The sequence below is a fragment of the Mycteria americana genome, chromosome 4 (genome assembly GCF_035582795.1).
Source record: "Mycteria americana isolate JAX WOST 10 ecotype Jacksonville Zoo and Gardens chromosome 4, USCA_MyAme_1.0, whole genome shotgun sequence".
NCBI lineage: Eukaryota > Metazoa > Chordata > Aves > Ciconiiformes > Ciconiidae > Mycteria > Mycteria americana.
Genome location: NC_134368.1, coordinates 37,225,506 through 37,238,492, shown reverse-complemented (window position 1 = coordinate 37,238,492; position 12,987 = coordinate 37,225,506). Strand labels below are relative to the sequence as shown.

The 12,987-nt window shown below is 38.8% G+C and overlaps 2 protein-coding genes across 2 annotated transcripts in view; one reads left to right on the top strand and one right to left on the bottom strand.

Moving 5' to 3' along the window:
* Positions 1-1,179, top strand: part of SNX25 (sorting nexin 25) — a 91,599-nt gene extending 90,420 nt beyond the window's left edge. The window contains exon 19 of the mRNA XM_075500220.1: positions 72-1,179. Within this exon, the coding sequence (XP_075356335.1) occupies positions 72-146 (75 nt within the window). The 3' untranslated portion in view covers positions 147-1,179. The remainder of the gene's footprint in view (positions 1-71) is intronic.
* A 791-nt stretch (positions 1,180-1,970) lies between these two features.
* On the bottom strand, positions 1,971-12,532 carry LRP2BP (LRP2 binding protein). The gene is made up of 8 exons (XM_075499228.1): positions 12,413-12,532; positions 11,936-12,048; positions 9,810-9,923; positions 8,118-8,260; positions 7,927-8,032; positions 7,244-7,467; positions 4,106-4,271; positions 1,971-2,250 (listed from the first exon to the last, which is right to left on the bottom strand). The coding sequence occupies exons 1-8, from the start codon at positions 12,474-12,476 to the stop codon at positions 2,185-2,187; spliced, it is 996 nt and encodes a 331-aa protein (XP_075355343.1). The 5' UTR covers positions 12,477-12,532; the 3' UTR covers positions 1,971-2,184.
* Positions 12,533-12,987: the final 455 nt, after the last annotated feature.

Here is a 12,987-nt window from a genome sequence, read left to right as displayed (position 1 = left end):
AACATGTCAGAAAGGAAGAAGAAATTCTCATTTGGCACCTGTGCTTATCTTAACTCTTTTCTGTTTTTCAGGTTTTGCTGGAACTGCTGCTAACTGAACTGTGTCCTGAGCTAAGAGCTCATTTAGAGCAGCTTAATGCCACTTAGGTTTGAATCTGCACAATTGGACCACTAGAGAAATGTCTATGTCCAATAATAGACATGAAACTTATTTCCTCTTTTCCATAGAGGGTTGAGGACTATGATTATTTTTAGCGTTTTTCTTTCCTCTTGAGTTTTTTGTGAAGTAAACAGACTTGAAAAGATCTGATGCTGTAGTAGGGTAGACAAAACAATGCTGTATAGTTGCCGATTTTTATTTAAATTGTTCTATTTGAATACTCTTCTGTTTCAAATATAGATTGAAAAATAAATGTTCATATAAGCTGAAAGAAACCAGAAAATATTTTAAACATTTATGAAAAGAAATTTTGCTTATAGTGGTAAACTAATGAATGTTGTACAGTTCTAATTTCCTCACTGAGGATTTGAGCATTCCTTTTTTCTTGTGTATTGAAAAAGCCTTGTCGTGCAATACTACATGTAAAGCTATTGTGAAAATTTTATCAATTTTGTTTTTACCAAAGATTTCCTGTAGTTTGAAGCATTTGTAAGCAATAAATAACACAACTGGATTGCAGTACTTGATAATGAGGCTGTACTAACAACGAATGAATGAGTTTGACAGCACTAGTTTCGTAAGGAATATTTACGTTACTTCGAAGTCTGTGTCGAAAATATGTATTGTAAACTGGTATGTCCTAACAGAATGCCTGTTTTAAATGTTAGTTCAGAGATTAGTGCTTATTAATTGCTTCTATGAATGATTAAGTAGACATTTAATTAAACCATTCTAATAACTTCCCTGATATTACTCAGGGCTGTTTTATTCAAATACCCAAATTTCAAACAACCTTCAAATCTTTCCCTTATTTTATACAAGGAAAGAAAACGATGTCTTCAGTGTGGGTTTTTTTTTTTTAATTTATGTAAAAATATGTAAATATGGTCTTAATGCACATCTAAATAATTAAACATCATCAAAAATCCCTAGGTGACACTCATTACTTTCTTTTAAATTAAGTACAGTTGTGCTCTTAAAAAAACTGCTTGCAGTTAAGACTGGTTATATTATAAGGTACATAAAATCCTTATGCTATATTTAAATCAGTGTTTTTAGTAACATCTAACCTTCTGTTCCAGCAGTTTCAAAAAAGCTTTCAAGTCATGGCACAGTCCTAAGAAGCAAGCCAAATTCTGCACATACAAAGTTTTACAAGTAAATAGATATTTAGAAATGTGCAAGCTTACGATAGCAACCAGTAAAATTTATTTGTGGTTAATCAAAGTATCTTTTGATAAAAGATTCAGCATAACATTGATCAGGCATACACGCTCCTAGCCAAAAGGTTTTCAACTATACAAACAGAGGTAGTGTAAATGCAATATGAAGAAGGATTGAGAACAGGCCTCGTGCAGAGGACATGTATATTGAATGTTTTCGTACTAATTTTTTTTTCCATAGTTCTGTAAGTTGTATTTTCTAGTTTGAGAAGTTGACGGAGTTTGAACTGTAAAGCTTAGTGTCATACAGGCCAATTTCCAACTTTGCATCTCTGCGGTCTAAGCATAAAATGTGTTAAGACACGTAAGTAGATCTAGATGCATTAGAAAAGCGTGTCAAAGAAAGTATACACACCACTAACAAAGGTAAGATTTAAAAATAGTCATGACCTGTGAATGGGTTGTATGTGAAAACTAAACAACTTTGGGTTCAACCTTTTCAGAATATTGAAATGTAATGTTTAAATACTAAAAATGCAGAAAAGGAAGCAACCATTTTTATTTTGTTTCAGTTTATTATAGTGGTATGACGTGAAGAAAACACAGGACATCTGTCCCAGTAAAATGTCCTTAATAATACCATTTTAAAGTCTGCCTTTGCCTCATCTCAGTTAAAGGAAGAGTGTGAGCTTTTTGCTTTCTCCTTTTTTAGATAAAAAAGAATCAGTAAATTGCTTTAAGTAATAATTTATAGAAAGTTCAAAAGCAAGCAGTAAGTGATGAACAGTCTATAATTGCTGGAGATTAAAGATGGTTTGTTGTAGGAAATACATTTATATACCAGTCACAGTTAAAGGAAACACTAGATTCTCCCAAGATTAGCTGCCAGTTCAAGGTCAGAAGCAACAGCAGGATCCAGAAGGCATGCCTTTGAAAACAAAGAATAGGGAGTTCTAGTTTATAGTAAAACAAAATTGTATGTTATCAATATAACACTAATAAGGTCTTTAAGTTTTGTTGGCATTACCTGAGATTATTAACTCTTTAATATTTTAACAAGTTGATTTATTAAGCTTTAAATCCCTGTTTCTGATGCCACATAAGAAAAATTCAGTATTTGAAAGGAGCATACTTGACTATGGCGTTAGGCTTGGTTTTATTTTTTTGTTCTGTTGGTTGGTATGGCATGTGCTGGCACCACCATCAGAAACATAAATCTGCTTACAGACTGGGTCAGTTTCATTAACCAGTTTCATCAATTTCATCATCTGTTTCAGTACCCTCTGGGATGCCCATCCTCTCTTTCTCACCTCTTTCAAAGCTGACTGGATCTAAGAATGGTAGGCCAAAAATGCAGCTGAGCAGTTAATTAAAAAAGCAAACATGATTTTAATTTTAAGTGGGTATAATTGTACAGTTAACATGAAAATTATTTTTCAGGTACAAAAGAAACTGAACACACCCAAAACTCTTGTCTTTTACTTGTTATAAAGTTACTGCTTCAGGTACCTTCCTTGTTTATTTTCTGTTCTTTCTCTTTTGTTGTTGATGTAGAGATGCATGGCACCAGTCAACTGAAATCATCTCTTTTTATACTAAGAATCTCGTGACATTCGTAGATCAGTCTCAGATGTACAGCCTAGTGAATGATGAGTGAAAGCTGTAATTTTCTTCAGTTGTGGTGGTTATGCTAGACCTGATGGAAGACGGGGGAAGGGCCGTACTGATGCAAAGCCATGCAGCAGTTTAATCCTGATGGGCCTCTTCCATGCCTTAAGACTTACCTAGGACTACTGGCTACAGTGTTCATAACACCCCAGCTTACATTCCTTTCCTGATCTCCTCCTCGTCTTATCCTCTATAACGCTTTTCACAGCAGGAGAACAAAATGTTTAAAATGTATGTATTCAGAGGATCACCTGCTCTGCTAGGCCTCTTGTATCAGTGGCTTCCCTAAGTAAGGAGCCACAAAAGTTGTTATTTGATAATTTATCATTTACATAACTCTCCATTTATTTGGATTGCACCAAACTGGACATCAAAGTATTCTACTTGCAGAAACATCAGAGTCTCTCTGAAGCACAGATCCAGTCTTGCTACACTCCCTTCAGCTGGCGTAATCATCTTGCCTTGACTGTACCTTTAGGCATCTCTGATACTATTTAACAGGTTCATCTTCTAGAATTCATTATTGATCTTTTTCCTCAAGCAATAAATCTTACTTCAACTTTAGAACTTTCAAAAAATGTGACCTATTTTTTCCCCTGTGTATCAGTAGCAGTATATCCTCAGCTATTGCTAAAAATGTAAACATAAAAATAAGCATGACAACCAATTATGACTGATGAATGTATTGTTAATGAAGGTTGTAATTGTTAGAGAATCTAAAGTAGAGGAAAAGTTACGATTTTTCAGTTTGAGAGAATGACAGACAGCAAATCAGTTGGGGATAAAACTATTCAAATCATTTAGCTAATTTACCTTGCAAGTTACCAAGCTTTTTGCTGTGGTGATTATCACAGATTTTTTTTTTTTTTTAAATTTTTTGTTTGTTTGGCAGAATGTGTTGTTTGCTTAAGCAAGTGGGCAGATAGTATCTTTTCAAGACTATTTTTAGTAGTTTTCAGTATACTTTTATCACTCTTCATTTTCTTGCACAGATTTTTTTTTTTACAGAAATAACGTTGGAGTCTTTAACCACACAGCAAGTTTAAAGACTCAAATCCAAGGTATTGCTCAATTTCATGAGATATAAATTAGTCAGTCAGACTTTCCCAGCTTACCTTAGAATAGTATTTTTTAGCAGCAGCTTGATCTTGCTGTACACCTAGGCCAAGCTGGAGGCATCTAGCCAAGTAGAAAGCAGCCATAGCGACCCCCTTGGCTACATATGTAGGAAGACAATCAGTTATCTTTGCTAGCATATCGATGTCGTCATTTTCTGTAATCCTGTTGTGGAATTTACAGCATTAGGTTAGATAATGCTATTTCAAGCAATAATTTAAGTCGACTATATATGACTTGACAATGCCTCCTTTCCATTTACATCCTTATCCAAAATAAGCTGAAATTGACGTGTATTCAGCAGCCTGATGAGGATTCTTCTGTTCAGTGTTTGATTTGAAGTTAGTCTTGTTTGAATGTTGTGATACTAAATAGCAAACAAATATATAACTTTTGCAGTCACTTTCACTCTACTTATACTAGTTATAAAAGGCAGCATATTTTATGCTAATTTTTCCTATTAAAATATTTTATTGAAATTAATATATATGTGGAAGAAAGGCAAAGCTTTTATTTCATATAATTGAGCAACCTCATCTAGTGGAAGATGTCCCTGCCCACAGCAGGGGGGTTGGAACTAGATGATCTTCAAAGGGCCAACCCAAACTATTCCATGATTTTATGATTCTAAAATTGCAAGTTCTTACTAGGATATTGGCAAATCATAGTAATCTGAAGGTCTTGGACATACTTGAGAGGCTCAGGTTGTAAGACCCATTTATGACGACCACTTAACGACTGTTTCAGCTCAATTATTTTCTTTCTTCTGCATGCATCTGTCTGCTTGCTGTCACCTTATTTTCAGCGTGTTGTTTTTACTAAGAACCGTTTTAAGAATCAGAGGGACAAAGTGAACATTGTTTTAACTATAAGGCTGTAATTACCTAGTATTGTTACTATAGTATTACATACAACACTTTCTAAGTGGGAATTGATTTTTTTTTCTGTTGTCTTAAAACAGAAACCCCCAAGCCCCATAGCCTTTCTAGATACCAAACAGTAATTATATGCTTCTTTACATATCATTTTAGTTCTTTGTTGTGTCAAATAGTCACAGACTTGACAGAAAAAAAAAAGTGCAAGTCATTTCAGTTTATAGCTACTCCCTATAAATTGGTGTTTATGAAAGATTGTTCTGAAGTAACCCTCTGCAAGTCAGTGCCTGCTAAATGACTTGAATGTGTTGAGAGCAATGTTCTCCCACCTAACTTGGTCCCATTAACAAATACAGTAACACAACAGAAAAAAACCCCAAAGACTTAATAGCAAGAACATTCAAATATAATAACAGTAACCTATCACCTCTTTTATCTTTCCTGATACAGCATTTTTGCCTTCCTTTCCAAAAGATACACAACAGGATGCTGATGCAAATAACAATACCCAGTCAAGTCAGGCAAAAATTCTAGTTCAGCACAGCTGACTTAAAGAACATACCATAGCAATGGGTAAGTAGAAGTGTATGGGATAACAGAATTGTTATTTGAAGTGAAGTATCAGTAGCTGATCTAGACTCCAAGTATTAGGTGAGGTTATATTGTACATAATCACATAATGTTCATATGTTTGCACATAATGTAGCAAACTGTATAGTTGGTATGAACATGGTATGAAGGACAAACGAATTTTAGCAGGAAAGGTATTGATGCTTGATACAACTGGTTGAACTGCTATGAGATTTTTGCCTCAAGGTCAACTGCAATCCCAATTAAGTGGAACAGTTTCAAGCATGGTTGCAGTATCTTTTGGTTCAGAAATTGTCATTTCTGGCCGTAGGATGGGATTTCATTGCTATTTTCTGCAACTATAACTGCAGCTGATGAAGTGCACTATTTACTTGTCTGAATAATCTACCGTGCAGCATTGACTGGAGGGGATGCATTCCAAGCGAGAAGAGCTAGACTAGACTGCATAGCTATCAGTCTACTTACAATGCAAGAGAGAGAAAAGCAGCAGCTCAGAGAGAAAACAATCCTTTTCAGCAGTGAGTGTAGCAAACAGCATTCATTGCTGAACTACTGAATTACCAGAGCTGCTGCTGTGCCATGGCATATACAGGGTGCAGCTTCTGTAAGAGGGTAAGTTGTGACATGTTTATTGCTGGGCAGCAGCAGCTTCATAAACATACCACAAAAAGCACAAATGCTGTTGTGTGCAGCTTGTATAAGTAGTCAGTCTATCTGCATCTTATTTCCAAGAAATTAATGATCTGATTGACAGAGTGAACTTCTAACATGTACTGGCCAGCTCTGGCGGTTTCTCACAGAAATGTGCTGTTTATCAGCTATAGAACTGGCACCAACATTGCTTTTCTTTTCCATGACTAGTTCAAGGTACAGAAACTTGATACAGACTGGCTATTTTAAATATTGCAGCCTATAACAGAAGTCACTATTTCTGCAATACACAAACCTTGCCAGAGCGTGTAGGTAGAGCAGCGCATCCCACAGTGACTGCCTGTGAAAAGGCCAGTCAGTGCTGCCTAGCTGTGGCTCAGACTAGTACCTCTACGCAAGCAGATGCTGATTTTGTGGTCCAGGCTTAAAAATGCGTGTGCGGCATGCTTCCCTGTAAGCAGCAACTGATGAAATGGTAAAGGGCGATAACTTGGCACTGTGTGCAGCAGCTACTTCTAGGTCCCAGGATCCTACCCAGTATCAATGCTTGCACTTCCTGTGAAGGACACAGGAACTGGACCAAAGCATGCTGAGCCACAGAGCAAGGAAATGATGGGGTGGAAGACAGTGGGTAGGAATGACATTACGATGGGGGATGTGGAGAGCGGAAGAGTACTTGTAGGGGTTTAAAAGGGAACGGTGAAGGCAGGAGCCTAGAGCAGATTGTGGACTGAGGAGACAGGAAGGCAGGGTTGAGCATGGGCTTCTATTTGGGATTCTAGTTCAAGGCTGTTTTGCTTCACACGATCAGAAAGAAAAGTTCAACTGTACTGAATAACTGAGAATGTGATAGTATTAATTTTGTCTGTGGTTTGCTCTTTAAAGATGAGGTCTTGCAATTCATTATCTCAAGTGTCTCTTGAGGTTGAGAGACAGGAGCATGAACTTCATCATTTTAATCTGAGTTCCATGGTTTTACATGAAGAACTATAATAAAAAATAAAGTGAAATTAACTTCACCTTTTGGCAACTGCAGCAGCTGTTGAGTAAAATTTTCTGTTGTAATAATATTCCACAAGATGGCCTTGAGCATAGATGTTTCCACGTTCTGCTGCTTCTCTCAAACACTCCAAAGCAGCCTTAGTGTTTTTACATATACCTTGTCCATAGAGATACATAACACCAAGTGCACCCTGTGATTCCAGATTTCCATTGCCACATGCTTCTGAATGCCAGAAAAAGGCCTAAACAAGAGGCACAAAGTTGGAGTATGTTTTCACTTTAGCCGCTTTTTTTGTGTACTGTTTCCATAAAAGCTTTCACAAACCAGCCTGTAGGAAGTGCTTATATGTAAAAGAAAGCAGAATCCTTGTAAGGCTTTTAAACCTGCTTCATTTACTGTCAGAGCTGTCAATCAGTAACACCTGCTTCATTTCTGAAGGGTACCAAGGCTGACAAAACTTTAATCCATTATATCCTTCTCCCTGATAACTCCCAGTTAAAAAAAAAAAATCTTGGCTAGCAGCGTCAAGTGAGTCAAAATGAGGGATTCTGGCCATCTGTTCATACGGGCTTAAACAGATGATAATGCCTAGCAGTACTTAAAATACAGTTTTCAGAGTCAAATATATTACTGTACTCTTTCTGTGAAATTAAAAATTAATTGGGACTCATGAAACTCAAAAGGTACAAGTGGGCTTTACCTTCTTCAGATCTTTTAGAACTGACACAGAGTAAAGCATTCCTAAAGTACTCTGGGCCTTCACACTGGCTTTTGGGTTCCCATGGTCTGCAGCAATAAGCCACAACCTAAGAAAATGGGGACAAAGAAAGTTTAAGTAACACAGCATCCTAGCATCTTATACTCATCAGGAAAATTACTGACTGCCGTTACCTTTCAGCCTCTTTAGTTGACTGCTTAACACCACATCCTTCATAATACGCTCTGCCAAGATTGTACGCAGCTGCAAACTTCAAGTGTCTTGCTTTTGGGGAATCAGAGTCAAGTATTTTCTTCATGTATTCCACTCCCTTTTCCTAAAATTGAGATATTTTAATTATTACATTCACACTGGGAAGAGGATGAAACAAAGAACCTGAGAATCCACTAACTTCTGCGAGGCAGGTAATGTTTCTGCTTTGAAGAAAGGCTAAGGCATGCTGGTAGGACCATCTGGAGAACAGTGTCATACCAAAGCAGAACTGATCTTTGGTTACTAGACAGCCCCTAGATTTTTTACTCCAGCATATTTTTAATGTGAAACATTTCCTTATAAATGTTCATCTGAGATTATATTACTCTTCTTCATTGATAAAAATTTTTTCAAAAATATTCTCATGCTTACATAAATGAATGTCACATCCTAAACTTGCTACATTTTCAATTTTAGACTTCTGTAATCTTTGTCGTATTGCACGATGTATCGGAAATCATAAAACAACCTTAACAGAAGGCGAAGCAATACAATAGCACACTCTGAAGTTCCTCCATTAAAAATACCTTAGATTCATAATGGACAAAAAATGAGAATGTTGAATAAGAAAATGGAGAACTTTGCATATGAGCGGCTGTATGATGTATCATCCAAGAACCTCGTGAGTATTTTGGAAACAAGATTTACACTGTTAGGATTTAGCATGGACACCCTGTTTAAATACACTAGAAATAGTCCTTTATAAAAGGTTCCTCTTTTATTCACCTCTCATATTGTAATACACAAAAAAGAAAGAAACTTTACTAAAATGTTTATTTGCAAGTAAACCAATGCAGTAATTATACAGGCATACAGCACAAACGAGCCACCTCTAAAAACCTGCAGAATATTTTCTGCTCTGCTGACACTCCTCTAAGCACCAGACAAGAATCTGATTTGTTAATATACTGTTTGGTTCATTTTCTTGCCCTTTGGTTCATTGTCTTGTTATCTACCCTTTCTTTCATCCTCTTTGTATTCTTTCCTCATACTACTCTTTAAGATCATGTTCTCCAATAAATGAACTCTTCTCTTCATATTGTAGCAATTCATTCCTTTGTCTTCCTTTTCTGTGATATAATTCTTCAATTTGAATTCCTCAAATTCTTGCAAATGTAATTCTTAATTTGTCTAATTTAAAAATATTACTGCCAACCACTGGCAGAAGCACAATCTTCTTTAGCATCTGTGTTAAGAGAATAGGAAGTACCTTAAAAAACATCTTTGTGCAACATGTTTTACTCTTTGAAATATAGTTGTTTGATTTCCATTTTTACGCATTTTCATTTATATACACTGCTTATTTAAAAGTAACAAATTAACAGCAATTTTTAAACATAGCTTCCACACAAACAAACCCTTAGAAGTTATATTTTAAAATACAAATTATCATATTTCTCAGATAAACCTATTTTATTATTCTGTTTTTGAGGACTTCAGCCCAGAAGCCTCCCTCTTTAATGATGCTTTGTAAACATCTGTACTTTATGAAACTAATTCTAAATCAAAGACCTGTTTATTTTAAACTTAATACTCAAGCTTACAAAGAAGCGCTTAGTTATTATCAGTTAATATTAAAAGAAAAGTAAAAAGTGTACAGCTAGATTACTCACAGGGTCTTCTTTAGTGCCTAGTCCATCATAATGCATTACACCAAGCTGATACATTGCTTGAAAATCCGTATCCTTGATTTTTTCAAACTGTATTAATGCTTCGTCATACAGCCCCTGGGAAAGACAGAATAAACAATGAAATACACAGAACAAAAAGTACGTACGGCAGCTTAACTCTCCAGTATATACTCTCTTACAGTTTTTCAACCTGGAGCATTTCCCTCATGAACAAAGGACAAAAAATTGCAACCATAGAAGTGACAGAAAACAGAAACAGTAAGTCAACAACCACAAGAAAGTTGGACAGGGTGGAAGTACTTAGGACTTTCAAACAAGTTTTCATGGTTTTTATATATATTTTAAAAAAACTAAATACAAGTAGTGGTATACAAACATCATCTGTGAAGCCAAAATATGTTCTGTCAACCTTTCTTCCCCTTCCCCAAAATGCCATCTTTTTAATTTAAGGAGATAAGAGTCTAATTCAGATGCCCTGTCCTATCTATCTGACATCCCTTAGCTTAGGTGAGCTATTCTTATACCTTGAGGGCTTAAGAGTCTGCTTTTGCATCTCAACTAAGCTTTGGTTTCACAAAGACTAAACTCAGGTGTCTGAAGACTTTATAGACCCACCTGTCTGCCCCACATTTCTTAGGAAGGCATCACCTGCAACAGCAGAGATACTTCTAACAAAGAATCTTAGAGAGCATTGGCTTCTGCATTAGGTCAAAGAAGAAACTATATTTAGTAATGTAACAATTAACTGAGCCTGGTGTCCTTACTAAAATATTTTTATGCATGCATATCAGCATACTAAGTAAAAACAATGTTGAAATGCAAATGTTCTTCTCTATACTTTTCCTTCAAATTTTCTGTATGTTTTGATAAAACAGTACCAGACTGCAAAAGCTTAGGACTGAGCAATTGTTTGACAGTCAGTGAAACCTCCTCACAATGACAAAATGCCCCTTGTTAATACTGTCCAAACTAGTAATTGTCCAAACTACTAATTCTCTCAGGAGCTTAGCCATTATGACTGTGTGGGCTTTGTTTTTTTAAAGAACTCTGAGAAAAAAAAAACAGTGCCTTTTTACAACCAGCTGTCATGAGTATCAGAAAAAGAAGTACGGGAGGCACCTGTACTCTCACCTTTCCTCAGAACTTAGTGCTGTAAGAAGGGGTCATCAGGCTCTGATCAGGCAGTGTGTTTTTTTTTAAGATCTGAAATTGCAGTACTATGAGAACATGCATTTTTAGGGACTACAGACATATGTCCAAAAATCTGAAAATTAAAACCTGCTCAAAGAATAAATTTAGGGATGGACAGCAATATATAACATGGGCATCCAAGCCAGCTCATCAAGAAGCAGACAGGTCTGCTCCATGGGGTCAGTCTGGATCATACCAAAATCAGGCAATTCATTAATGAAAGCATTAAGAAGGACAGGGCCCAGAAAGAAACCCTGCATGAGTTAATTCTGCTCCTGCTGCAAACTACACTGTGCCACTAGCTGAACTATAAACAGTACTGAATCCATGCACGTCACACTTGAAAATACATGAATCAATACTTGTACTACATTATTTTCCATCTTCCTGAACTGACTTATTCTAATTTTCACAAGAGATTGAGGTTTAAGTTCACCTGCCAGCCAGTCTTACACTGTTCCCTGAGCATTTACTTTCAAATACATGGGTGAACCAATTTTAGCCAAAGTGGGCAGGGACAGAAATCTCAAAGATAACGTGTTTCATCAAAACTGGTGGCTAGGTAGGGAACAAAGAACTGAAGATGTGTCTTGGGTCAGGGACCAGTACCACGTAACTGAAAACACTGTGTGGTGTTTCGGCGCCAGTCAGCTGGCCAAAAAACAACTCGGCTAGTCAGTTAGCTGTAGGGATAGCCGGCTGCTTGCTTATCTGGTCCTTAGGAGACCTGGGAAGGAACTGGAAGGTGCTTGGGGAAAGCGTAGGAAAAACTTTAGGGGCAACACCTGGTGGTTTTCATGGGAAAAAACAGGCGTAGGCATCTCTTGTAGCTTTTTTTAAGGTGTCTCTTTTTCCACTGAAATGGTATTGAAAATTGTCAGCTTTATAATATTTACTTAAAAGAAGGAAACCACAACCTCTTCGTAGTACAGTTGTCCTTTCAGGAAATGTGCCAGAGGATCTCCACCTGCCGTTCTCTTCGCCAGCAGCTCCTCTGCTTTTGCAAATAAGGCAGCACAGCTGCAGTTCTCTGCTTGAAAAGAGACATACATGTGTGTTTTTCCCAAAACAGACGGAACAGCATCGATAAGCACACTAAAGGTCTGGAGCTGGTGGTGTCCCCTTTTTAGCACGTTTTTTAAAAGACTAAGATGAAAGAGAGGGCTGCTTTATAAACAGGAAAAGTTCCGTGAAGACAGCCTGGCCCTTGCGAACGCTAAGTTCGCCGTGGAAGAGCTTGAGAGCGAACCTGAACTCAAGAGGGGACCCCGCATCACCAAATACCTTTCCGTGGCGGCTGGGAAGCAGCGAGGCTGGGGGAGCCTCGCAGCCCCGGCTCCAGCCCGGCCCGCGGGGCCCTGCCGGGCGGCCGAGGGGCGGGGGCGGCTCCGTACCTGGCCCCTCGGGGGCGGGCTGGGCGCTGCAGGCCCGGGGCAGGCGCTCGCCGCGCAGCTTCATCCCGGCCCCGGCGGCGAGCGGCCTCCCGGGCGGCCGCAGCCGGGAGGGGGCGAGGGCCGAGCCTGCTGGGCGGCGGGAACCCGGGCCCGCCCCGCCGGCTCCGCCGGGTAGCGGCGACGCGGGCGCTCCGCAGCGGCCCTGCTGCCTCGGGCTCCCCGAGCCGCCGGGGGCTCACGGCGGCCGCCGGGCCGTGTGAAGCGGCGGGCGCCTCGAGGCGGGTGGCGGTTGCGGGTGGCCGTTGTCCCCTTGCTGTCGCGGAGCCCCCCGCAGCCCGGCCCGGCCCGCGGCCGCATCGAGCACGGCTCCGTAGCCGGGCCTGGGGGTCCCACGGCCTTCGACAAGGCGCAAGAAGGAAGACGGGGAATTCTTCGTGGGTATTTCGTCGGTATTTTTTTCCCTTTGGGGTTTGGTCCATTTTCCGAAGGAAAGGAGAGTGACGGTGTCACGTAGGCCAGGGCCCGTGGAGACAGACAACATTCCTGCCTGTTGGCCAGTGCCAAACAATGTGAAA